The 25,707-nt window shown below is 42.6% G+C and overlaps 1 protein-coding gene and 1 pseudogene across 14 annotated transcripts in view; one reads left to right on the forward strand and one right to left on the reverse strand.

Moving 5' to 3' along the window:
- Positions 1 to 25,707, reverse strand: part of LOC101157035 (pericentriolar material 1 protein) — a 26,348-nt gene continuing 641 nt past the window's right edge. The window contains exons 1-41 of one of the 13 annotated variants that reach the window (XM_078951002.1): positions 22,680 to 22,819; positions 21,695 to 21,791; positions 20,937 to 21,049; positions 20,522 to 20,770; positions 19,296 to 19,622; positions 18,164 to 18,334; positions 17,434 to 17,553; positions 16,989 to 17,175; positions 16,665 to 16,774; positions 16,168 to 16,441; positions 15,925 to 16,075; positions 15,472 to 15,675; positions 14,497 to 14,660; positions 14,022 to 14,248; positions 13,385 to 13,515; positions 13,127 to 13,256; positions 10,231 to 10,398; positions 9,968 to 10,149; positions 9,580 to 9,813; positions 9,228 to 9,486; positions 8,166 to 8,311; positions 7,885 to 8,090; positions 7,606 to 7,786; positions 7,215 to 7,522; positions 6,936 to 7,097; positions 6,694 to 6,750; positions 6,334 to 6,506; positions 5,639 to 5,770; positions 3,943 to 4,069; positions 3,525 to 3,677; positions 3,295 to 3,392; positions 3,058 to 3,192; positions 2,784 to 2,981; positions 2,635 to 2,694; positions 2,427 to 2,559; positions 2,067 to 2,212; positions 1,912 to 1,975; positions 1,643 to 1,839; positions 1,444 to 1,536; positions 584 to 707; positions 1 to 498 (exon numbers count right to left, since the gene is read on the reverse strand). In XM_078951002.1, the coding sequence (XP_078807128.1) occupies positions 470 to 498; positions 584 to 707; positions 1,444 to 1,536; positions 1,643 to 1,839; positions 1,912 to 1,975; positions 2,067 to 2,212; positions 2,427 to 2,559; positions 2,635 to 2,694; positions 2,784 to 2,981; positions 3,058 to 3,192; positions 3,295 to 3,392; positions 3,525 to 3,677; positions 3,943 to 4,069; positions 5,639 to 5,770; positions 6,334 to 6,506; positions 6,694 to 6,750; positions 6,936 to 7,097; positions 7,215 to 7,522; positions 7,606 to 7,786; positions 7,885 to 8,090; positions 8,166 to 8,311; positions 9,228 to 9,486; positions 9,580 to 9,813; positions 9,968 to 10,149; positions 10,231 to 10,398; positions 13,127 to 13,256; positions 13,385 to 13,515; positions 14,022 to 14,248; positions 14,497 to 14,660; positions 15,472 to 15,675; positions 15,925 to 16,075; positions 16,168 to 16,441; positions 16,665 to 16,774; positions 16,989 to 17,175; positions 17,434 to 17,553; positions 18,164 to 18,334; positions 19,296 to 19,622; positions 20,522 to 20,770; positions 20,937 to 21,032 (6,306 nt within the window). In that variant the 5' untranslated portion in view covers positions 21,033 to 21,049; positions 21,695 to 21,791; positions 22,680 to 22,819 and the 3' untranslated portion in view covers positions 1 to 469. Of the gene's footprint in view, positions 499 to 583; positions 708 to 1,443; positions 1,537 to 1,642; positions 1,840 to 1,911; positions 1,976 to 2,066; positions 2,213 to 2,426; positions 2,560 to 2,634; positions 2,695 to 2,783; positions 2,982 to 3,057; positions 3,193 to 3,294; positions 3,393 to 3,524; positions 3,678 to 3,942; positions 4,070 to 5,638; positions 5,771 to 6,333; positions 6,507 to 6,693; positions 6,751 to 6,935; positions 7,098 to 7,214; positions 7,523 to 7,605; positions 7,787 to 7,884; positions 8,091 to 8,165; positions 8,312 to 9,227; positions 9,487 to 9,579; positions 9,814 to 9,967; positions 10,150 to 10,230; positions 10,399 to 13,126; positions 13,257 to 13,384; positions 13,516 to 14,021; positions 14,249 to 14,496; positions 14,661 to 15,471; positions 15,676 to 15,924; positions 16,076 to 16,167; positions 16,442 to 16,664; positions 16,775 to 16,988; positions 17,176 to 17,433; positions 17,554 to 18,163; positions 18,335 to 19,295; positions 19,623 to 20,521; positions 20,771 to 20,936; positions 21,050 to 21,694; positions 21,792 to 21,995; positions 22,370 to 22,679; positions 22,820 to 25,707 lie in introns of those variants that run through there. The other 12 variants (XM_023957968.2, XM_023957957.2, XM_023957967.2 and 9 more) reach the window with 12 other exon arrangements.
- Positions 22,723 to 25,607, forward strand: LOC144994186 (U4/U6.U5 tri-snRNP-associated protein 1 pseudogene; annotated as a pseudogene). Its single transcript, XR_013657614.1, has one exon. The product of XR_013657614.1 is annotated as a U4/U6.U5 tri-snRNP-associated protein 1 pseudogene (transcript).

The raw sequence follows: 25,707 nt of genomic DNA on the forward strand, positions 1-25,707 counted from the left end.
TTGTTAAAAGTTCAAATATTTTATTGATTGAAATCATGTCACCTACAGTGAAGATGAAGGGGGGCTAACCTAAAGTTAGCGGGACATTTACATCTACCTGGATATGTTTCAAAGCTAAAAGGAAAGACGTAGAAACGAAGGACACCAGCTGAACCTTGGTTGTAGTGTCATCCATGTGAAGAACAATAAGGCAAACGAGGAAACAAAAATAATCATGTCAAACTGATCCCAGAGGCAAGAAGTCTAAGGCAGATCTGAACAGGCAAGAAACACGAACGCAACGCAATCAACCAGATCATATATGTTTAACATTCAGGAGTTAGAGGAACATAAAGCACTAAATATAAGTTCTGCATGTGCAACTGTAACAGCTATGTTGAGACTACAAGTGTGTAACTTCTTTAAACTAACAAATAAAAGGAAACAACAAGCTCAGCTTGTGGTACTTAATACAGCAGTCAGACATTTTTCATTCTGCATTCTGGACATCCATGCTCTCTGAAAAAAAAAAAAAAAAAAAGAATCTGTCATTTCTTCTACAAAAAACATTAATGGAAATCCAAAAGAAGGCTCAGAGACAAACCTGGTTGTTTTAGTGTCTGTGCGTTTCCCACCAGCTCAGTCAGCAGTTCAGTGTGGTCACTGAGGATCTCCATGGAGAGGTTGTTATTCTGCTGCTCCTCCACGATTCGCTTCTGAAGCTCCTCCTGACAAAACACACCGATCCTTTCACACGTTTAACCCAAAACATTACAACTACGTCCTGTGACCACCGTCACACAGAAAAGAAATGCATTACAATAAATTCATACAATAACGAGAAAAAAAGGCAATTTTATCAAAAGAAATGTATACAATTATGGGAAAAAAGTCAAAAGTTTTATAAGAATAAAGTCGTACAAATAATGGAAAATAGGTCATTTTTATAAGAGAAGTTTTTTTTTACAATAATGGGGAAAAAGTCAACATTTTACGAGACTAGTTATAAATTTATACTTCCAAAAAAGTACAATTTTACCAGAAAAGTCATGCATTTTTGAAAATAAAATGCAACACTTCCCTTTTCAAATGTTTTAACAAAGACAATTGATTATTATCAGTTTCATTTGTGTTCAGAGAAAAATCTCTGAACTTCATTGACCTTTTTTTTTCAGGACAATAAAACATTCACCCCGTGACACCGAAAGGCACAAACAGAAGAAAATGAATGAATAAAACATTCACAAAAAAATAAATAAAAATAAACTTTTTCCTTGTTAAAGTACAATTTTTTTATATACTAAATTTATGCCTTTAGTCTTGTAAAATCTTAAATTTTTCCCAATAATTGTACATCTTTATTCTTGTAAAATTGCGACTTAGTTCTCATAATTTTATATTCTTTCGTTTCTGGTGGCCCTAGTACTCCGTCGTCTAACATAGTGGAGAACGTTTCCTGCGCACCTCGGTCATGACCGTCAGCTGCAGCGGCAGATCATCCACCTTGACAAAGTCCTCCTCATCAGACTTGTGGCTCGTGTTGCCAGATCCTGCTTCCTGTATCAGTAAAACGAGAACAAACGAATGCAGGAAAAAAAATGCAGGACCTGAGTCATCGGTCACGGATGTGATGAGCACACAAAACAAGCGTGGTCATGCTTACATCTACATTGATAAGGACGGGGGAGTCTGTGTCGGGGCTACTGGTGCTTGTTGACTCCCGGGGGACATTCTGAGGTGGGGAGGGAGCAGAGTCTCTCTGTGCTGCAGCAGCTTTCTCCTCCTCAGCAGGAATCTGGCTTTCCTCGCCAATATTTTCCTCCAATGGGGAGCTCACAGCTCCCGCCAATCCGTTGGCCTCTAAAAGAAAAGGTATCATTAAAAGCTGAAAAGAAAACATTGAAATGATGGATTTGTTAGAGTAAACCTCACCACCGTCATTCTCCAAACTTTCCTCCTTTGGGTTTTCTAGCTGGATTTCACCGCTGCCGGCCCCCTGCAGCATGACATCATTATTTGGTTGAGACAACACGAAAAAAAATGAATTATTCACCATCCTGACACAACTGTCCGCAGCACCAACCGACCTGCTCCACCTGCCCGTCAGCCGAAACCTGCAAGGACGTTTGGACTTCTACAGGTCCAGCCTCAAACTCTTCCGTCTCCTCTTCTTCGTTCTCATCTTCTCCACTGCCATAGCTGGTCAGAGCCTGAATCTCTGCTTTGGAGAGACCTGGCAGGAAACAAAAGGTGATGCGACTTTTCAGAATAAGACGCATCGGAAATTCAAGTAAAATGGAATTGGGGTGATGGGGGGGCGTGGACGTCACTGCTGAGGCATTTTCAGGAAATAAATCTTGACCCAAGTCTTTTATTAAAAGGTACAGCTGTGTTATATTGACTTTATTTATTTAGACTCCTTTTTGCTCAAACTTTTTCTGACTTACTGAATGACAAAAGTACTTCCAGTCCTTGCTCTTCATCCTCATTCTCTGAAGCATCATTGCTCCGGTTGCTCTTCGTCTGCAGGTAAAGCTCCGGCGCTCCACAGCTTCTTTCCATTAACGTCTCATCTTGATCCTTAAAAAAGTTCAATGAGTTTCGTATATAAATATATGTCACAGTATAGGTTATTAATATTTTATTTAAACTTACCTTGTCTTCATCGGTTTTTGCAGAACAAAGGGATTTCTCAGTGCTGCCGACTGCATTTTCCTACATGGACAAAGAAATTAAAGCAGAAGTCAAATTTCGGTTCTTTGAACACGTTTGCAACAGAGATCAGAAAGAGGAAAACGACGGACCTCAGGAGTCCGTTTGGGTTTACTGGGACCTTCAACCCTTCTCTTCTGTTTTGTGGCCTTCTTGGAGCTATTGCTGTTTTCCAAATCCTGCATGAGCTTGAAAAAGGCTAGTTCATTAAAGAGGATCTCGGAAATCTCCACCAGGAGGTCCTCCCCGCAGTCCTTTAGTGTGCATCCCACAAATTTGCTAAGAGAGTCCTGCAGGCAAACAATAGATTAAAAAAAAAAAAAAAAGAGTCGTTTGTTTCATTTAGGAGGACGACATTCGCCTAACCTGTAGTATTCCTCCCAGCTGTCTGTGGAAAAAGTGGACAAACTCCTTGCTTTCATCATTTTGCTGAGTGAGTTTAAGAACCATGCGCCGCACAGAGGTCAGGAGCTGAAGGGAGCACACCTCGTCCATGTTCTCCTGATTAAAAGACAAAATTTGGACATTTGAAGTCTCCCGTTCCGTACTAAACAGGGTCTTCAGTTTTCGTGGGTTTCCACAGCGCCAGAACATTTCTTCTACCTTCAGAAAGGGAATGACTTCTGTCATGATGGCTTTGATCTGTCGGTCCAGCTGCTGGGTGTCTATCTGCGGGCAGTGCACGCTGCCGGCTGCAGCTCCTGCACACACACAAAACGTCTCGCGTCAAGAATGCAGCCAGGGATGTCCAACACACAAATGGAAGACCTCAGCCGAGCTGCTGCAGGCCTTTGCATATGCTGAACACAAGGGGGCGTCATGCGGATGGATACCTTCCGTGGACTCGGCGGCGGTGGAAGGAGGATGCTTGGCATCAGAGGTGCCTGCAGCGCTGGCATTGCAGGGGTTAAATTCGGCTTTGAGCTTCATGCGCTCATACTCTCTGATCCTTGCCAGAGCTTTGTCTAAATGAATCACTGTGTTTCCTGTTTGAGCCACATCGGGGAGAGCGAAAGGAGACACAAGGAATCAATGAGGTCACAAAAAAATAAGGAGTTAGATTGAAATGCACCCGCATCCAGAACCAGAGCAATGTCAGCTTACATATCAAAGAGTTAATGTGGTCAAACGTTCTTGCAAATACAAAACTTCTGCTTATCAAAGCCCAGAAACACAGACGTGGCGTAACAGACGGCCCTGTCAGCAGTGAAGTCACACACGAAATGATGAAGAGCAACAACAAAAAAATACCCAAGTCATCATTTGCAAAAGCTTCCAAGTTGGAGGAGGTGGACATGTTGCTGTCGTCCACAGAGTCTGCGTCCTCCTTCCTCTTCTTTGTGTCCCGTGCGTGTCTTAAGTTCTTCTCCACCACTTCCTGTGAAGCAAAAAAGATGTTGTTTTTAGACAAACGTACGTCTTAGTTGAGCTCTGATGGGGTACACTTAAAATAAAAAAATAAGTTAAATAAACCCAGATTTACTTGCTAAAGCTTAGTAGTAAAGTGTCTGTCCTTGGAGGTTGTTGGTTCAAATCTTCCGTTAGATCCACCAAGTGCCTTATTCAGGCCTCGGACCGGTTTAATGTCAGAATATTCTCACGGACCGGTCTGTACCAAGCTGAAGTGGAGGTTTGTTTGTCTTCTAGCTTCCCTTAACTTTAGAGGGGAATGTTTCTCTTCATTCTCGGTAAACTTTATCTGGACTCTAGATTATGCGTAGGAGCCATTAAAATGTGATATAGATTTTCCCTTAACCCATAGCTGTCAAAGAGGAAACTAAAAATAAAACAGGCACCAACTTCAGCCTCGTCCGACTTTTATGGGGCAACGATAAATACAAAAAGAAAAAACTGTCACAGAACCTTTTTTTTTTCCAACTCAAAACACGGGAATCCATCCTTTAAACAACTTTATTAGCAGCATCCTCGTAACATTCGACAGCTGGTTGCTAAATATTATGCATAATTATTATGCTGTCTGGGAACAACTGTCACATAAATCCAGATTTGGAGAAAAGACTCTTGGTTTTTGTCTGTTAAAAGCAGCTGTCTTTTATTTTGAAGTTGAAGGTTCTTCTTTTTCCTTCTGAGTCAACAAACTTTCCGAATATGTTTGTTGACTTTGCTAACTTGGGGGGTTTCATTTAGCACGGCTGCTTTGAGAATATTGTGGAGGCTTTTTCAGCACATAATGGAGCGACTCCACACGTGTCAAGATTGAGTCAGATGTGGTGGACAATCCAGTGGTTTTCCAAAATAAAACTTCCTTCAGAATCCGATTACAAAATAAAAGGTTTTTTCTCTTTGCGGCCCGGTAACAGCTGTCCCACTGACCGGTACAGGGGCGCACTGTTCTACGAGAAGAGTCAAATGTGGAGAACAATTTTCACAGCCAGGACTTTCACTTTTAAACCGCTAAACTCCAGCTGACAATATAAAAGGGCTAAAAAAAAAGAAAAGGAATTGTGGAGCAAATGTGTCATTTTATCAATCAATCTCAGACAAAGGCAACATTTAGACACACAAGGCCAGGACTTCTCATTAGTACAACTCTGGGGACGCTGGAACAAAGAGGACACGTTTAATCGGGTAAAATAGACTTCAGGGGAGACGAGGGCAGCCTTTTTATTTATCTTTTCAAACAGAAAGGCTTCTGAACGCTTTGCTGTCAGGTTAAATATAAATAAGGACAAGCAATAGAGGAAGTGGAGATTGAAATCAGAAAATCAAAGATACATGAAAGAATGAACAGACGAGATGATGAGAAATTAAAGTAGACAAGTCTGGTTTAAAAAGAAAAAAAGAAAAGAAAGGGGGGGGGGGGGGGGGCATCAGTCTTTGTAAAAATAATGAGAAACACTTAAAGCAGAATTTAAAGGACTGTGGGAAGAACCGAAACAAGATGGGAAGGAAAAAGCCACGACCCTCAGCTATGAAGCTATCTTACGTCATCACTGGTGGACAGACTCTGACTGGGCGTGAGCTCGGACTGAGAGCAGGCGGGCCACGCCACAGGACCCAGGCGGGGAGGCTGGTCTTCAGCGGCGCTCCTTACTTCCAGGTGCTTGGTCACTATGTCCTAAGAAAAACCCAGAATCAAATCCTTTTCCTTTAAGCTTACTTTCCTCTTATCCAATTTTGATATGGAGCTGAGTTAGGACTCTATACAAAACAATTTAAGTCACAATCTGGTCTCTTTTAAAGCGTTCCCAGTGGTCTTTTAATTAAATTATACCGTTTTTACCCCAAAAGAAAAAAAAAGTAGTTTTCTAGGACATAGTTTCTGCAGAGCGGCAGGAGTTCATTAGAAATTCACACCCAAGTTGTGGGCGGGACCACTGGCGCCGAGTAAGCCTGCTCATTAACCATCAGACATTTGATTACTGTCTCTCTCACTATCTTACAGCCCCTTATAACCCCAAACTAACATTTCCAGTGCGACACAAATAGCGAGCAATATTCAAGCTATCCAGATAAGAAGTTTTGAGCCAGATGCCAGCTTGGGCGGGGAAACCAAAGACGCATGGATCTAGTCGTCTACAAATGGATGCAAAAAAACCTTGTAATTTGAGTCCCAATAAAGTGTCTTTGAACTGCAGTTGAGTTGAATGAGTACATACGGAGCAAACAGACGCCATTTACCTGGAGAGAGTAGAGCGCCCTCTGACGGAGATAGTCTGTGTTGAGGAGCTGCAGCTCATGGAAGAGCTCAATCAGAAAATGAGGCCGAGACTCATTCTGGGAAATCAGCGTGGCCACTTCGGAGTAGATGGTCTCCCGAAGAGCTTCAAACAGCGAGAAGTCACTGCTTGCATCTGAAACATTGAGAACCAGGTTTGTCTTTTTGAGTTGAAATTAAAAAAAAAAAAAAAATTCAAATGAGAACAAAGCCAAACATTCCCTCTCGGGTTTGAAAGCCTGGGTTTAGGCTGAGCTGAATGACAGCCATGCATGATGTGTTAGATGAAAGAAAAGTCAAATGATGCTGCACGGTGACTTTACCTGGTGCTTCTGTGCATGCAATTCTGTTAGAGAGGAAGGGGGTTCTCCAAGTGTAAGCTGTGAGTAAGATAAATTAAAAGCAAATTAACTCAAAAATCGGACAAAACGTAATGTGGAAAGAAATATTAACTGATAGAAAGAACGAGACAGAAAATAATGAAAGCATGAAAATATGCAACATGGATGAAGTGAAATTATGGCATGTATGTGCCCATTTCCCCTGCAGGAAGTTGAAATGATACCGGAGGAGATGTCATTTCGTTTTCTGCCGAGCTTCGTCTTGCTGTCCAGCTTTTCTTGCGTCAGTTTGTCCAGAAGCATCTGATTCTGGTCCCGGTGATGAGACGATGCTGCCCTCTGCTGGCCAAAGTCAGTAGTGCTACTTGCACTGTCACTGTCATGACCTGCAGAGGAATTTGGGGGGAATTTACTTTTTTTTACATTTGAATCTCACTAATCCTTGACACACTTGATAAGACAAAGCTACAAGGATTCACCGACTTCAGTTTTTTCCCCCTCACCGTTTTTGTTGTGAACTTTGCTCCTCCGACGTCTGTTCTTGGGAGTCCTACTTCGAGAAGCCAAATTGGCTTGTGCAGAAGCTTTGCGGCCGGCCTTGAAAGCCTTTGTTATTGTGTTGGGATCATCAACGTCTGGTACGCTGCTGAAGCTCTCCTTGTCAAACTCTTGTGCTCTGGAGTGGCATTTGGCAAAAGAAGGAGAGGAAGGAGGAGTCTCCTGCAGCTCAGTTTTAGCAGCGACAGCCGTTTTAGATGACTTGAGCTGCCGGATGTTGTTCGTGTAGGAGGTGTTGACTCGATCTGCTGGTCTAATAGTTCAGAGCAGAACAGTAAGAGACAGTAAATGCCAGCGGTCATCAGATAGCATACAGGTGCTCTGGGGAAAACTGACCTGGTTTTTTTGGCGGTGTTGAGGGGGGAGCGCTGCAGTGGAGGAGGGAAGCTCATGTACTCGGTTTTAAAGGAGGTGTTGGGGTCCGGGCGCTGCTTCTGATGTTCGGGAGTGGTCGGACCAAAAGGTTCTTGGAGGAAGCCACCCAAGGTAGAGGGGAATGGAGGGAATAAGGTAAAAGCTTAAGAGACAAAGAAAAGGAACATCCAATGACTTCTCTTTTCATCAAAGCCCACGAAAACAAAGGATTGTCAGAAATTCTTAGGAAGATGCTCATACTGGAAGGGAATGGGGACATTGGAGGGGCTGGCATGTTGTTGGCTGAAGGATGCAGTGTGGAGGAGAAGGGCAGGGAAACGCCAGGAGAGGCTGAGGGACCACAGCTGGACTCTTGAGCTGATCCCCGTTTCTGCGTCTGCCACGCTGCTGCTGAGGAGGAAGGCGGCAGCTGCTGCCCCAGAAGATCATTCAGCACCTGCTTTAGTCTGAAAGAAAAGAGTTCAGACATTTAACCCTCCCCATGCGAGTGTGAAGATACTCCTGTGTGCTTTGGATTTCACCTTTGGATGTTGTTTTGCTGCCAGGCCAGCTGGGTGTAGCACTGGTTCAGCTGATGCATGACCAGCTGGACTTGTGGAGAAGAGCGGTTGTTGGGCAGCACGCTGTACTGACCGGTCAGCAGACTCTGCAGCATAAACGACAGCGTCTGCACAGACAAACAAATCAGTTTATTTTACCGAACGGATCAAAGTAACAATGTCTATGAGCAACACAGCAACACTGATGCATCCATTCTATCCCGTCTGCTTCTGAAATAAGAAAAAAAGATGTCACAATCTTTAAAGCAAGAACAGAAGCAGTTTTCATTTTTGTTGGTTTCACACAAATGTCTCCTGTAAGAACTCAAAAACACATGTGGTCAACAAACTTTACAGCTCTTGATATGACCACCAACAACACACCGCCCCCCTCGGCAGCAACACAGCACAGCTGAGCATTCAAGACGAGGCTCACTAAAAAGTGACGCAGCTGCATTTTTTCACTTCTACTACAAAAGGAAAGCTGGGAAAGATTTAAAGATTTGATACTGAAGCTAATCCCAGATTCATTTCTGCTTACCGCCACAGTTCATGTGGTTTATTAACATTATGCATTAAACCGTAGTATAACAACAGTTAACTCTTCTGGCTCTGTAAAATAATATTTTAGAAAACGATTGGCTTTTTCGAAGATCTAAAAAAAACATGAAAGTGTGCGATTGTTATTTTGCGGTCCTTCCTTTTTGTTTGTTTGACGAGTTATATTTTTAGGCCAAAACAAGGTCCGTCACGTAATTCACATCATCCACTTGAAACAGAGAGCTCTCAGTAACAGAGAGGGGAAGGGAGGATGGAGCTGCTACATGCCAACAGTCCCACCCACAACTGGTACATTTCTAATGAACTCCTGCTGCTCTGCAGAAACGACAATCATAATGAAAAGACCGAAGGGAACGCTTTTACAACAGATCGAAAGATGATCGGAGTGGGACTTTCTAACATAAGGAGACTTCAGAAACATTTTCTTGAGTTTCATCATCAACAGCTGAGGAAACATCTTCCAGAAAGTGTCGGAGCGTTCACCTGCTGGTCCTGCAGGAGCGTCTGACACATGCCGGAGCTGAAGTCCAGCTGTCTCTGTAAGTGGTTGACTTGTTCCTTCCACTGACTCGTTCCCTCTGCAACCGAGAGCTCAGAGGCCCAGCGCAGGTTCTCCTGTCGGCGGACGCCTCCATGCTGACTTGAGGACTGGTTGAAGCTTCGGGTCTGAGGCTTTGTCTTTGTTTTGTTATGAAGCTGCACGTCGCTCTCGCCAGAAAAGGCAGCTGGAGGCTTTAGATTGCTGAACACACACAAAAACAAGCAGAAAGATTTGAGTAATTGCTGAGATTGGAAAATGGTGGAGCCGTGCCTAGGATCGCCCGCTTGCTCTGACCTTCCCTGGTTTTCCTTGTTGGTGTAGGAGCCCTGGTTCCTGTTCGGCGAGAACAAGGGAAGGTCGTCATCAGAGCTGCTCTCTGTGCATTCTTCTACTTCTTCCTCCTCGTCCTCCTCCTCCGCTCCCAACTCTGAGTGATACTCGTCTGTTTCCCCAGCGTCGTGGCCATCATCATCATCCTCTTCATTATTATCAAGGTGGCAGGGACTGGAACCCCAAGTGGCCATAGTTCTGAAGACAAATTTAGACGTAGCTTCTTGTCATTTACCCCTCCAGTAAAGTTCTCTCTCATCCATAAGTAAAAACCTAGACACTCAAGTTTACCACTTCTGTCACAGCCAGGAGAATTTGAAACAGACCTTGATCAGACGGCCTTCTTAATCACCTTTCATCCCTGCTGACAGACAGTGAGGGTGTAGCGTTTTCTTCATGGTCTTCAATGGGGCAGGACGAGTCCGCGAAACCGTTTCGCCTCTGATGTTCTGCCATTAGTGACTCCAGGTGCTTTCTGCGCTGCCGCAGGTCCTCGCGCATGATCTGCCGCCGCCGCATTTCCGACCAAAGCTGCTGAGGGCGCAAGAACAGGCGGCGCTGGTTAACAGATGAGCGTGCTGCGCTCAAACTGATTTCAGAGACGGAAACCCTCACCCCATCGTCCGTGGCTGACGCAGCAGGCGCCTCTGGAGCAGCCGGTTTGAGAACCGCCAAGTTGGTTTTCTGTCCAGAAGAAGTCACTTTGACGGCGGCGGGAGTGGAGACCATCACTGGAGCTTTCCTCAGCAAACCCTGCTGACTGGCTGTGCTGGACACAGAGGACTGCAGCAACAACAGAGTTTAAAGTTAGAAACTTTACATCAAAACTACTCCCCACCTATCAGTATTTTCTCAGTGAGAAATTCTTTTGTGCATCAAATTTGCATCAGCCGCCTTTCTGTTTCAAAGAGTTGTCCAAAGTGTGTTCATAAAACAGATGTTCCTGCAGTGTGTGGAAGGAGCATCTGTTAACAGTTTTCAATGGAAGCATTGATTTGTCATTCATCAATGCATCACAGATAGGGACCACATTAAGAGATCAGGTTTGGTTTATTTTGAAGAGCTCTACTAAAGCCTCAGTAATCCCGGCTCCAGGTCTGGGTTCATGAGGTCATTCAGTCTCTCCCAGCTTCACCCCTGCTGCAGGACCTGCATCTGAATGACAGCCTCTTTCAAAAAGAGAAAAAATAAACTAAGAATAAAAGTCAGAGAACCTTTTTATTATTGTCTCCGAGGAAAAAAAAAGAAATATCAGAAAGTTCAGGAGGAGATGGATCAGATTTTTCTCCATGTTGGTTTCGAGCTCCATCCACTGATCATGTCATCAACACGTCACAGGCTGAAGCTGAGTTTCTGATTGGTTGATTCGACACAAATTCTTTGCCAAAAATCAGATATTGAAAGTGGATGCCTTAAATTGCGTTCGGTGTGTACATAGCTTTACTTCCAGTAGATGACTAGAAGGTCATCTACTAGAAATATGTAGCATTAATTGAAGTGTCACACGCTGGACTTCAAATTTTGAAACCCAGTATTTAGAGGTTTTAAGGCAGGGGTGGGCAAACTTTTTACCTCCCGGGCAACATAGGGTTTTAAAATTGGATAGAAGGGCCGGACCAGGAGCAGATGAGAGGAGTGAGAGGGAAAAAACATGGAATCTGGATGAAAACATTTGGATGGAAAATTGTATTTTAAAAACAGAACATTTTAGAGTTTTTAGGTTAAAACTTTTGTTCTCAATTTAGAGCCAATTGTACCAACGGCTTGATGTACCTCCTGTAAAACCTGGAGAAATGGTGCGTTCATGTGGTGTTTGAATTATTCGGAATAATGAAAAACAACAAATCTTCCAACAGCACATGGATGCTAGAGCAAGGGGCCCCAAACATTTTCTTGTGAGGGCCACAATAAGTCGTTTTCTTTAAAACTTTAAACTTCTTTTGTCTTTTCTTTTATTGTGAAGCCCTTTGGTACCTTCAAGGAGTTGTAAAGTGCTATATGAATAAAGTTTCATTCATGCATGATCCTTTTAATAAAATAAAAAACACTGTTTATGAAACAAAAAAAAAGACCAAATAAGTCTCTATGCGGCTTTTAAAGACAAGAGCCCAGGGAAAAAAATACTAATACATTAAAAAAACAATAAATAGTGGATCGTCTCCAGTCTTCGTCCCGCTGAGGCTTTGAGCGCTGCAGCTCCTCACACGTCTCACAGTTTGCACTAAAACTGAGCAGCTGCTGTGTCCTGCACATCTGTTTCTCATCCAGTAATAATAAAAAAAGCAAATGTCTATGTCTTCTGCTGCAACTACGCAGATGTCTGCATTACCTTTTCACCAGTACAGAGTTCCCTCGTTTAACGCAGGAGTTACGTTCTATAAATAGCCAGTGATCGATGAAATCCACAGAGTCTGATTACAGACGTTTAAGGCAGTAAAACTCCTCACTTTTCTCAGACAGAGAAACATTTTCACCCTTTTCTCGAAGTTTAAATCTTCCTGGAAATTAGATCCAGGATCTTAGAATGAAAACAGAGATCTGATCACGATCAAATATTTCTGTAGATCTGAAGAGCTCAGCGTTTCTGTAGAGGAGACACGGCATGGAGGAGATTGATTGGTAAGCTCTCCAGCCAATCAGGACACAGAACAGGGCGCGCTGTTAAAGAAAAAAAAGCTGTCTAATCACTCTAAAAGAATGAGCTTAACGGGGAAAGATGAACTGCGGCATAGAAAAGAAAGACTGTCTTCTGTTCTGTTGACAGGGATTCAGGTCGGGGCACAGACTGCAGAACGGTGGAATAAAATGTCACGTTCTATGCGGGTCTCGATTGTGTGGCCAGATTAAAAAAAATAAATAAAAAGCATGGGTATCTGTTATTATTCAGTGGGCTGGACCAAACATGGAGGCGGGCCGGACCTGCCCCGGGGGCCGTAGTTTGCCCACCCCTGGTTTAAGGATTTGTGTGAAAATGTATAGCTTTATATCCTCTGTCCTCCTTTACTAACTTAAAAAAGAATTATAAAGTTGCACCAAAAAGTCATCCTATAGTTCTTTCCACAAGGAGAAAAGACAAATGTGCAGCCCTATAAATGTGCAGTCCCTATGTGTGGTGTTATGCAGTTTTCCATCAACTTTAATAGGAAATCATGTAATCAGAGTACTGTACTGTAAGTAAAGTAAAGAAGGAGAAAAAAACAGTAAAAATAATGCAGGGAATGACACCAAAACCACATCAATAGCTGCATTCTCTCTCTTGTTTTTTTTTAGAAAACTAGATTTTTGGCAGAAAACAGTTGGGCGTGTGGGGCAAGTTTATTCTGTGAGGCATGCAGCAAGATCTGTTATACAGATTGCTAGTTCTGTGTTCTTTATGCTGTTTTCAATTGACAGTGTGGAAAAAGAACTCCTCACACAATCTTTTCTCTCCAACTGTAAACATATTGATTTTTTTTTTTGTAAAGCCCTAAAACAGCAAAGACAAGCAGGTCTGAATGAATGCAGGAAATACCTGAAGGTCAGGACAAGCCCACTGCAGATCCTGGATCTTGTTCTGGATTTCTATGAGTCTCTGGCGTTCTTCGTGGAGCTGCTTCAGTTCCTCCTTCTGCTGACGCAGCTTCTCTTCGTACAGTTTCTCCCTGTGAGGAAAGCAAAAACAGCCGTGATGAAAAGAAAAATACACAACGATGCCACAAAACCAACACTTTCTTAGCTGCACTGACTGCGCTGCTGCTTTTTTTTTTTTTTTTTTAGAAAAATACCACACCTGGCCTTGCTGCTGAAAGCGAGGTCTCTTGGACTCTGCTTGGATCCAGATCCGAATGTTGCTCGGGTATTATTTGGCTGTTGGTGCATAGCTTCATCCTCATTGGCAGTGGTTCCATCGGTGTCGTCACTCTACATTTACAAAGCGGTCTCGTCAGTAGATAAATAAGAGCCAGTTTCTCCACAGGACTCAAAAGAAAACAGAATATTCTCTTTACTATAGTCACGTTTGTTTGCTAATGCAGCGTTCTCTGTATTTACTACAATTTTGACCAGGATACACCTGAAAATATCTGCAGTGAACATTCAACTGAATGCATAATGAACCTACATATAAAAATACATCCCGGTATTTATGAGGCTATCAGTTTCAGACATTTTACTAAAATTCGTGGGTGTTGCATTTTAAATTTTCTTTTGATGGTTGAGAGGTGGTGCATGGTCCAGTAACAGGTTATGGAATGAACTGTGTAGATCAAAGTCTTTCCAGATCCATGGGGGACTGAGAAATTCTTTCTGGGTAAAATACTTCACTAATTTCCCATCATGCACCACCTGACTACCACAAGGAAAAACCCTAAAAAAAAAAAAAGAACATCTTCAACATGACTACAGAACCAGAACATTTCATCTTTGACCTGAACCATGGCGACCAGCTCCTGCAGCTGCCGGAGTTTCTGTTTGGCTGACTGCCGGTGAACTTTCTGGGGAAATCCGGCATCGTTCCCGAGGCTGCTCCTCCGACTGGACTCCGACACGCTGTCTGGAACCACCGCCCGCGCTGCTCCATCGTTACAAGCGCACTCCTCTTCTCCATCGTCATCTCTCACTTCACTATAAGGGATGTCCCTGTTGTATTGGCATTCTGAACAAGAAAAGGGGACAATCAAGTCCGAGGTTCTGAAAATTGGCTTTAGACATGAAATAAGTGGTTAAAAAAAGCATGTTTGAAAAACTGAGAGGTGAACAGATTTACTGGATCTACCTGTTCCTTCAAACCATGTCATCAAAATCAACATTCACGAGAATATAAAAATGAACTATAATAAGTGTCTGATAGACACCTAATGATATTCACAACACTGAGTCCTGTTAGCGTATTCATGAGCAAACCTATGGCAGCTGGGATGTTCAGGGCGTGGCGATTGGCTGCTGTTCGGTTGTTGATCTCACAGTTAGTGTTGAGTCTGCTGTCCTGGTTGTTGGTTGCAGCCCTGATGCTACATCGATTAGCCAGACTGTTCAAGTCTGTCCAGTTCCTGCTGCGCTGAGAGTTTCTACAAAGAAAGGGCAATAAATGTCGTCAGTGACAAATCAGCACTATTGAGAAAAAAGAACCTAACCTCATTGAATTAAGGAGGAAGAAGAAAAAAAGACAATTTATTTAGCTCAAATATCTTTAAGATATCTAATGAAAATCATCTTTTGGGGGTTTTAAAAAAAAATTTTAATGAAAGAGGACATATATAAAAAAATGAAGCTTAAAATTGCCTCTCTGAGTATTCAGATCATTGTAAATAAGGAGCAGACGAAAAAAAAATGCGTTTGAAAAAACTTTTGTTGTAATGTAGAAATTACTACGGCAAGCCACAAGCTCACTGCTCCGTTGTAATTCTGATGCATCCACCTGCAGAAACAATTAGTTTCTGCATAAACAAAGTGAGTCTTTGTTTTCCTTGTCTGAGCTGGAATCTGGTTCAAAACTGTTCGGCTGGATAGCTCTGATATTGCTCGCCATTTTGTTGCACCGCTAATGTGAGGTTGGGGGTGTGAAGGGCTGTAAGCTAGCAGAAGAGAGCCTAAACAAAGGGATGATGGGAAGGGGGCCGGGATCGCTGTGTGCCAACGGTCCCACCCACAACTCAGAGGTGAATTTCTGATTATGTCCTGTCGCTCTGTAGAAACTTTGTCCTAGAAAACGACAGGTTTTCTGATTTTTGCTAAAAACGGCATCATCCTAATTAAAAAGGACCACTGCAAACGCTTCAACAATACATCAAAAGATGATGGGAGGGGGACTTTAGTATAACTGATACATTGGTTTTTCAAAGTAATGCAGTCGTGTTTTTTTTTTTAATCCACAATTACCTTATGTTAGTTACAGGTTCCTGATTTTCCTGTTCTGAGTCAAATGTAGCCTCAAAAATCGACCCTTCCTCTGTCTCATCTTCCTCCTCATCAGCATCTTTCACATTTTCATTGACTGCATCCACCATCATGTCGGAGGTCTGCTCGTAGTACTGAACTAATTCCCGCAGCTCATTCAGACGCTTATGGACCTCCTTTAACTTCCTGCATGAACATGTGGAAGAAGAGGAAATCCGTATTTGGATGAAATGATTCAAAAAGTAACATCATAAAAAAGCCAGAATTCCTCTTTTCTTTTGAAAAAGCCCCACACAAAATATAACTAAACAAATACAAGAGAAGAATCTTGGTAAAAAGAAGATAGACTTAACAACAGAAAGCCCACTGTAGGCTGCAATGAAACACTGCCTAGGTGCTCCACCCTCCCGCGGATATTTGAGCTGTAGTTTGTACCTGAGCTTGTCAGCGGAGTTGGAGCCGTCCTGCTGCTGTGAGAATGACGGCTGGAATGAGGTGGAAGCCAAAGCCCCGTTAGAAAATAAAGCTGATGGACACTCTGAGGACCCTTGAGCTCCTGGACTATGCTGTGCTGATGAGCCACGACCTGATGGAAACCACATGGGGTTCATCCCCTTTTGTCAGGACAAAAGTAAATTCATTTAGAATGGCTCAAAAGAGCATAGAAATCCCTCTCACATGAGTTGTTATTTAACGTTTGGTCTCGGAGGGAGTGTAGCTCTCTCAGAATCTTGTCCATGGTTTGCTTCTTGTCTTGAAGCTCCTGGAGCTTGGTCAGTTTGGCGCTAGCAGCTGATGCTCCAGAGTCCAACCCGGCATGAGGGCCAGAGGCGGAGTGGAGGAGGGGCCTGTGCTGAGGGGCCCCCACGGCTAGGGGAGACCTGGACCAACAAACCTCTCTGGAGAGCGAAAGACTCTGTGCCTGACGACGGTTATCCGGCACGGCTTTTGTCTGTAGAGATGAGAGCAACTGTAAAATGAAACGCCCCGCCTGCTATTCATACCAACAGCACCGATCTGGGTTCTGTTAGATAGTTGTGCAAACCATACTGTAGAAAACCGATGTTCTACATGCTAACTTGAAGCAGCAAAACTGCATTGCATGCAAGCAAACTCTTCAAAAGTTCAAGACTGTGTGATTCTAACATTTGTTTGTCCAAAAATAGATACTGAACCTGAGAGTCGTGAAGCTGGTTGTGAAAGCGCTGAATCAGCTCGTTTAACTCCTCATTCAGTTCTGATGTGATGCTTAAGCCTGATATACTGCCGGTGGTTTCCGTGACGACTGAGGGCAACAACACATAAATCATTTACTAACATGTACAGACATTATTATGTACAAATTTGACAGGATTTTCAGAACTGAAAGTGTTTTGTCAACTGGATCTGTGCAAACGTTGCAATGCCAACATTTGTTGGCTTCCAGCTCTTTATGGTCTGTCTGCAGCTTCATATTAAAGTGGGGAACATTGTTGCAGTTGCTTGTGTGTGTGTCTCACCGTTGTCTTCAGTCAAGGCAAGCGCCTGCTCTGTGCTGTGCTGCATAGCCATCAATGCTTCCTGTCGGCCCTGCAGCGCTCGGAGCTGCTCCTGCTGCTCCAGCATCTTCTTCAGCAGCTCGTGCTGCTTACGCAGGTTCTCCAGTTCCTCCCTTTGGTCAGCACTCGCAGCCTCTGGCCTGATGTCCTAAAATATACAGCCATGCATCAGTGCAAGGACTGAATCAATCAAGCTCACACAGGCAAGAATGCACTGTCAGGATTCTAGACTAATAAAGGTGGGGCTGAAAAAAGTAAAAACAGTCTTGGTTTTTTTATGTACTTTTACATAATTTCTTATGTAGAGAAGAGCTGTTCAGTATCTACTAAAATCCAATATTAAAAATCCAATAGGGTTTTAAAAATGCAGACAAATAGGAAAATGCCCAACTACAAATACACTCACTGCTGCATTGGAAACCTCTGAAGACAGAACCTCAATGTTCACAGAAGCACTTTCTGCCAGAGAACCAGAACCAACAGCAGATTCCAAGGTCCCCATATCACAGTCATCCACCTCCTGTGCCTACAAACAGAATCAAAGTGAGCCACAGAGCGTCACAGAATGACATCATAGACCTTTCTTTACAACAGCATAGGGAGAATTGCAAAGGATTGCTGCTGAGGCGGAGAAAGGGTTGTTTGCTAGGACTGCTTTGTGTTCAAGACTGAAGGAGGATGGAAGAACACAACCAACCAGAAAGTGTGATCCATCAATGTCAGGATCATCGGGATGAAAATGACAAGAACTTGTAAAGGCCACAAAATGTACATTTTAATCTTCTAACAAAAAGCACTTCAGCAAAAATGTAGTGTGCAATGTGAAATGGTTCAGACCAATTTTAGTGCAAAAAATATCAACTTTTCAGAGGAACAATCCCAGATTGTTCATTATTTAAGCAAGTAAACTAAAGTTAAAGAAATACTCTAAAGACAGCACAGAAAGTAGTTATACTATGTCCCAATTTATAAGATTTAATACTAAATAAAATAGATATGACAGATATCACACATTGTTTTGACAGCAAAAGCTTCTTCTAAAAATCAAGATAAACAAAAAAAAAAAACGTTTCACTTTAGATCAGAGCTAACTAAACAAGCAAATAAAATTACATGTTTAAAAAAGAGAAACTAACCAGCATTTTCTGTAACAAACGCAGGCAGGACTTCTCCTTCTCCCGGAGGTGTTCAATGAAACTAGAAAGACGCTCCACTTTTGCCGGCACGTCGTTCTTTTCCACCATCTCGTCCCTCACGGAGCTGAGCTTACCGATGTAGTCCCGAATTTGGACCAGTTTGCTCACCACCTGAGAGGGTAGAAGGAGGGGATAATTCAGCATGGGTTTGAGAGGGAAAACAAAAAACATGGGGTTTAAGGGAAGCTATGAGAACGTCTGTGGTGAACGCTCAGGAAAGGCGACACGAGGGCAGAAGAAGAGCTGGGCAAAAAACTCTCTGGGCATTCGGAGTGGAATATTTATAAATTGTCCTAAATACAGCCTAGCTTCAGCTGCACTCAGCCTCTCTCACTTTTATCCTAGTTTTGATTTCTTTCCAGTAGATTCTGGTGGGGGGGAATGAGTACAGTACTATTAGAAACCTGCATGAATGCAATTTCATCCAATTGTTTTTGGAAGATGTAAGAGTAAAAAATAAACAAAAGAATTCCCACAGGAGTTTACTTTGAGGGCCTAAAGTGGCTCCTGACATCCATCTCTGCTTTTCTATTAACTTAGTAAATTATTCAATAACTATACATTTGATGAAGATAAAAATAAAAAGCTAGTTTAATCCAGAACCCACTAAATCTCTTCCAGAATCATGGGTTGCTGGAGCCTATCCCAGCAACTGTTGGGCGAAGGCGGGGTAAACCCTGAACAGCTCGCCAGTCTGTTGTAGGGCCTCGCACACATTCACACACACCTAGGGGACATTTAGAGACCAATTAACCTATGAAGCATGTTTTTTGGACTGTTGGATTAAGCCAGAGAAAACCCACACATGCACAGGGAGAACATGCAAACTCCACACAGAAAAGTCCCAACCGGGATTTGAACCAGAGCCTTCTCACTATGAGGTCCAGAGTGTTAACCACTACACCACCGTGCAGCTCAAACCAATTTAAGTGTTCAAAAAAAAAAAAAAAAAACAACAACTATAAGATTACCTGATCCAAGTGGTCAAAGTTTTCCCACAGTCGCCTTTATTGCTACATTTCCTACCTCTTTCTATGGGCATTTCATGACCATAACAACCACAAAACAATACCTGGCTGCTGTCTAATTTCACATCCTCTCCTCCATATTCCCTCTGCGACGGGAGTCTTCTCTCTTTGTCACCGCTTCCCAGCCTGGTAGCTTCTTTGGACAGAACCAGAGGAGTTAACTTCTCCCTGAGTCCTGGACTCTGCTTCTTGACTTCCTTGGAAATCACTGGGGTGGTGGGGGCAGAGGCGGAGGGGTGGAGCAGCTCCTTGCTTTTGTTAGTGTTTACATGCAGGGGTAAGAAGTTGTGGGGTTTCTTGGCCTCTCCTGCAAACTGCCGCTGGTTGTTGGCAGCTGTGACGCGCCCCTGAGAGTCACTGCCAATACTCCTCTGGATCAGAAAACAATAGATGAACCGTTAGTGCTGCAGAAGATTTCAGATATTTATCTGAGCAGATAAAAGAACTTTCTTCAACAGGTACTTTGAACTATTTGAAGTGTTTATCAAGGTATTTCACAGTTCTAGTATTTTAAGAAAACAAGTAAAAATACTGATTCAATTTTTGTTGTCAAAGTTTGTGATGTCACAAAAAGTTGGCTTTTCCAAAGATGAAAAAAACTAAGAAATTGTTTTAAAATCTGAAAACAGATTAACACTAAAGGTTAGTGTGTATTTAAACTGGGGATTTTACCCCAGTCTGAGGCCCAGCTGTAATTAAAAAGACCCACTCCATTCAAAATCGGACATTTTTAACATGTTCTTGTGGCGTTTTTCTGATGATGGAGGACATAGAAAAAGAAAAATGACTCTTAAAATGGCATTTCTGAGTGTTTCTTTATTCAAATCGTGGTGAATCAGGAGCAGACAAAAAATAAATAAATGTGTGAAATAGGTGTGTGTGAAATAAACTGGGAGGGCCACAAGCTCCCTGTGGTGAGCTCTCAGCAACAGGAAAGTTGACGGTGGCAAGGTTGCCGCACGCCAAAGGTCCTACCCACAACTCACAGGCAAATTTCTAATGATCTACTGCTATTCTGCAGAAAATATATCCCAGAAAATGGAAAAGATTTTTTGCTCAATCCTGATTAAAAGACCACTGGGAAATCTTTAGAATAGATCAAAGGATGACTGGAGTGGGACTTTAACATAACATCTTCCTCTAACACAAGGACGATTTTTTTACTACATAAGAGAGCATCACTATTAATGTGCGTTTAGACACATACATCAGGCTTCCTTTGTCCATTTATCTGTGATCTCCATGCCCTTGAGTTCAGCTGTGTTTTTACCTCGTCCATGTCTGTGAAATTGATCCTTTGACGCAGTTTTTCCAGCTCAGCCTGATCAGGTACAGACATTTGGGTGGTGTATTTGATGTGGGGAAAGGAATGTGGAGTGTGAGCTCGCCGACGGCCCGCCCCCGGGGTGGACTCTGGGGATATATCGTTTGTCAGGCGACTTTCCACCACCGCTGCAGACAACTTTTTCTTATTTTTATCCGAAGATCGGTTGGCTTTCTTTTGCTGGACACCCCAATCCTGACAAAATGGAAGATAATCATTATGCACACATTGTGGAGAGCTCTCCATTTTAGTGGTTAGATAGACAGAGTGGTGACACTCCAAATTCTAAGGGGATTATGCTTCTCGCGGAAAGGCAACACTTTTCAGCATGAACAAAGTTATGTTTATGTCAAGCATGTACCATGTTGTTGAGTCGATCATCCAGGCTGGAACTGGTTACCGTCCAGTTGTGCAGATCTTCTTCACCGTCATCAAAAGGAGGACCTCCAGTTGCCATGTCAACTACTTAGTTTGCTGGAATTCACAAAACATTATGGTCACTACTCAGAAACCAGAAAATCAAAGTCTTCAAATACTTCTTTTAATCTTACGTGAAGTACATTTACAAGTATAAGTTATTAATTTAAACATTTTGGGAAATATTTTTTAAGTAAATGTCGATTTTAAAACTGAGCCCCAATTATTTACAATTTATTTTGAAAATCCCTTCCGAATTTGTAAAGCTATAAAACTGTCCAATTATTTACCTGTTTTTGTAAATTAATGCCTTTTTTGTATTTATTGTATTACTTTTAGTTTGTTTGTTTTTTTGGGTTTGTTGTTGCATTTTGATCCTTATGTTCTTTTGGGAAATTATAGTTTGTGACTTTGAATGTCAATAATGGAAAAAAAATGGGGGGGGAAATGTGTACAAAATAAAAAGTGAGAAAATACAGCAGCTTCAAAATGATTTTAATACAAAAATAAAATCAAGAGCGCGCGCTGTTTCCCGGGGAAACAGAAACGATTCATCCGCCGCGAGGACACAACGCAGAGGGGGAGGGGGGATGATGATGTTTCAAAAAAACCTATGCAACATCCACCCACAAAAAAAACCTAACATCTTTAATATTTTAACAAATTCATATTCCTGTGCAAAACTTCGTTTCAATTGTATACCTTGTTCAAGAAACCCGCTCGTGACATATATGTTGTCTAACACATTAGGAGCCAATCACTCCCGCATCCACTTTTCAAAAGAACATTTGCGGGTCACCTAGAAGAACACATAAAAGTGAAATGCTAGAGTCAACAACAATGTTCTCGTGCTTGGCAGTATGGTATGGCTGGCTAATATGTGGCTAAGCTTGACACAAACTTGCTCGTCCAAGAAGAGAGCACATCTGGGATACTTGAACCAAACAAACATTTCGTGTCACCTTGGTAAAGCTAAACTGTAAAATAAAATTGTGTTTGTTACCTTATTAAGTTGAGGACTGCACGCAGAGAACGCTAGCCGATGGTGGTAATAGAAAAAACTGCAAGTTTCATGCTCACTTGTTTCGTCGTTTTCTTGAAACTGCACTTGCTAAGATAGCTAGCTTGCGATTTCAAAAAGATGTACGTCGGGAACCATCCAGAGCCCCGAGCAGGACACAGATTTAGCCTCAGAGAACCAAGTATACGTTTGTATAAGTTTAAAAATGTATCTGTGAATCTGGTTAAAAGCCTTTTCATTAACAAAGACGTCACGGAGTTCCACAAACACACGAAACACCACTAAATGTAAGCGGTCAAACTACTATTAGACTCCTAAACGCTAGGTGGCGGCAGGGCTAGAAAATAACAAATAAACGGAAGTTTATTTTCAGGAAGCCACGACGTTCACTGCGCGTTAGTGCAAAATTACTCGTTCACGGACCTATTGCGGACCGAGTGGCATAAGTTGAAAGGAAAAACGAGCTTTTGGTAAGACATTGTTTCTCCTTTTTTCTCATCTGTTTTAATGTTAAATTTTGGGGTTGTTTAGTTTCCGCGTGACGTCCGTGAGCCTCTTAGCATTTAAAGCTAAGCTAGCGGACTAGGCTAGCAAGGAAAAGCTAACATCAAAGTATCTAAGTATACCATCGGTCCGCGCTAGCAAGTAAACTTTTTACTTACTTACCTGTATTTTTTTGTTGGCTCTATTGTTAACTCCAGGGAGAACCATGGGCTCCTCGAAGAAACACAAGGAGAAGAGCCGCGAGGAGACTGAAGACCGTCGCCGTGAGCACAAGAAACATCGACACAAGGAACGGGACAGAGACACTTCGGATCGTGATAAAGACAAACGGAAACGATCCAGATCAAGGGAAAGGAGCAGACGGGACAGTCGCAGTAAGGGCGAAAAAAGCAGCGGCGAGCCGCGGGTTAAGAGAGAGAAAGTTGACCTTGGATACCAGGAAAGTAAGACTGAAACGCAGCCTCAGAGTGCAAGTGGTGATGCGTCTCTAAGCATTGAGGAAACAAACAAGCTGAGAGCCAAGCTCGGGCTGAAGCCTCTAGATTTGAATGAGAACAAGAAAGAACTTGGGACAAAAGAAGATCCAATGGTCGCTGAAACCATCAACCCAATTGTGATCCAACAGCAGAAAGAGATGAGAGAGAAGCTTGCAGCCTTGAAAGAAAAACGCCTTCTCAACAAGAAACTGGGTAAAGTAAAAACCCTAGCTGAGGAAGATTGGCTGGATGACACAGCTGCTTGGGTAGAGAGAAGCCGAAAGCTGGCTAAAGAAAAGGAATTGGCAGAGAAAAGAGCCAAACTTCTGGAAGAAATGGATCAAGAGTTTGGTGTCAGCAATCTTGTAGAGGAGGAGTTTGGTCAAAGTAAACAAGAAGCATATACATCTCGTGATCTAAAAGGTCTTAAAGTGCAGCACAAGCTGGAATCTTTCAGTGAAGGTCAGAGCGTTATCCTGACCCTAGAAGACAAAGGTGTACTTGAAGAGAAAGAAGATGTGCTCGTAAACGTGGGGCTGATCGACAAGGAAAAGGCAGAAAAAAACGTAGAGTTGAAGAAGAAGAAGCCTGATTACAAGCCCTACCAAGAAGAGGAAAGTGTGGAAGACATGGCCACGTTCAAGAGCCATACTGTACTCTCAAAATACGATGAAGAGATTGAAGGTGAAAAGAAACAGAGTTTCCGATTGAGCACAGGTGGCTTTGCAGATGGGGAGCGAGAAAGGGAGCTGCAGTCGGTCAGAGAAGCTCTGCGAAACCAAGCACAGTCCTTGCAAATGCCAGTCCTCACCATTGCATCAGAATATTACACACCTCAGGAAATCGTGGGCTTCAACAAGACTAAGCGCCGCGTGAGAAAGATCCGGAAGAAGGAGAAATCTGCTGTTGACCTGCTGCCTGACGACACTCGCAGCACTGATTTTGGCTCTAGAACACGAGGAAGGGGCCGCAAAAACGACGGCGATGTGGAGGAAGTACAGGAGGAAACCAGGTGTACACTTGAAACCCCCCAAGAGTCAGATGACATCCGTATGGCAGAAATGGAAATGAGCGATGATGAAAACTTCCTAGCTCCGGAGCCGGTCACAATTGAGGAGGATGAGGCAGAACAAGAACTACAGAAACAACTGGAGAAGCAGAGGAAATTGAAGCAGAAGCAGCTTCTCAAGGACTCAGGGGAGAAGGTGGTTGAGAAGATTAGGGACATCATCAAGAGTGATGACGACAATGATCCAGAGAAGAAAAACATCGTTTTCAATGCCACCTCAGAGTTTTGCAGAACCCTGGGTGATATTCCCACTTATGGGCTGTCAGGTAACCGGGAGGACCAAGAGGATATTATGGACTTTGACCAGGAGGAAGAAAAAGATGATGTTGCGGGATCAGACTCTGAAATTGATGAAAACATTGGATGGAGCTCAGTTAACTTGGATGAAGAGCAAAAACCATCAGAATTCACCACAGCCTCTGCAACTATTTTGGATGAAGAACCCATAGTCAACTCTGGCCTTGCTGCAGCCTTAAAGCTGTGTACAAATAAAGGCTTATTGGACACTCAAATGCAGAAAGTGGCTCGTGTTAGAGCGACGAAGGGCTCCCTGCCCAATGACAACTATTGCATCGAAGACAAAATGGGCTTTGATGATAAGTACAGTCGCAGAGAAGAATACCGGGGTTTCACTCAGGATTTCAAGGATAAAGATGGATACAAGCCTGAAATCAAGATCGAGTACGTGGATGAGTCCGGCCGGAAACTCACGCCAAAAGAGGCTTTCAGACAACTTTCCCATCGATTTCACGGAAAGGGATCTGGGAAGATGAAGACCGAAAGAAGGATGAAAAAGCTAGAGGAGGAAGCACTTCTGAAGAAGATGAGCAGCAGCGACACACCTCTTGGGACTGTGGCTTTGCTTCAAGAGAAACAGAAATCCCAGAAAACCCCATACATCGTGCTTAGTGGAAGCGGGAAAAGTATGAATGTTAACAACATCACAAAATGAGAAAACTGGATGTGTCGAATAGATATAGAATAGAGGCACATGCCAGCGGATTATAAGATGCGTAGTACAACTTTGCATTGTAATTAATACAGGTTCCAATGTCAGGAGTGTTGTGTAAAACCTGTGTAAATGTGCAACTGTTGACTTGTTTAGTAAACATTTGTTTCTATTGTCTTGAAAGAGTAACTTTCAGAAACCTCAAGTATAAATACGATCTGTAGAGGTTTAATGTTTGCTTTTGAAATGGTTAAAGTAGCAAATCAGAGAAAGAAATTTAACTTGACCTATTTCCCTAATAAATCATTTACATTAGACACAAACGTGTGGAAATCTTTAGCTTTAACTGTTGGGAAAATTGTTGCTTAAATGTAATGTTTGGGAAATGTTTTTGGTGGAACATTTCAAAGTTATTAGAGATGTCATGTCCGCTGCAGATCCTAATGATCCTAGCACACAAGTATAGTATAAACACCTAAAATTTTTGATTCTGCGTTTCAATTTTTGGATTTTCTTTTTCTTATACAGTTACAAAAGAACTGTATTTGAAAGAAGTATGTTTTGGTGATGTTTCATTGAATAAATTCGATATTTTACATCTGTGTTTTATTTACAAAGTAAAAACAATGGGGCGAATTCCATAAAAATATTATAAATATATATAAAATGCCACATGATATATTTTGACTATTTGTG

This window comes from Oryzias latipes, chromosome 1 (genome assembly GCF_053564925.1).
Source record: "Oryzias latipes strain Hd-rR chromosome 1, Olatipes_Hd-rR_3.1".
NCBI lineage: Eukaryota > Metazoa > Chordata > Actinopteri > Beloniformes > Adrianichthyidae > Oryzias > Oryzias latipes.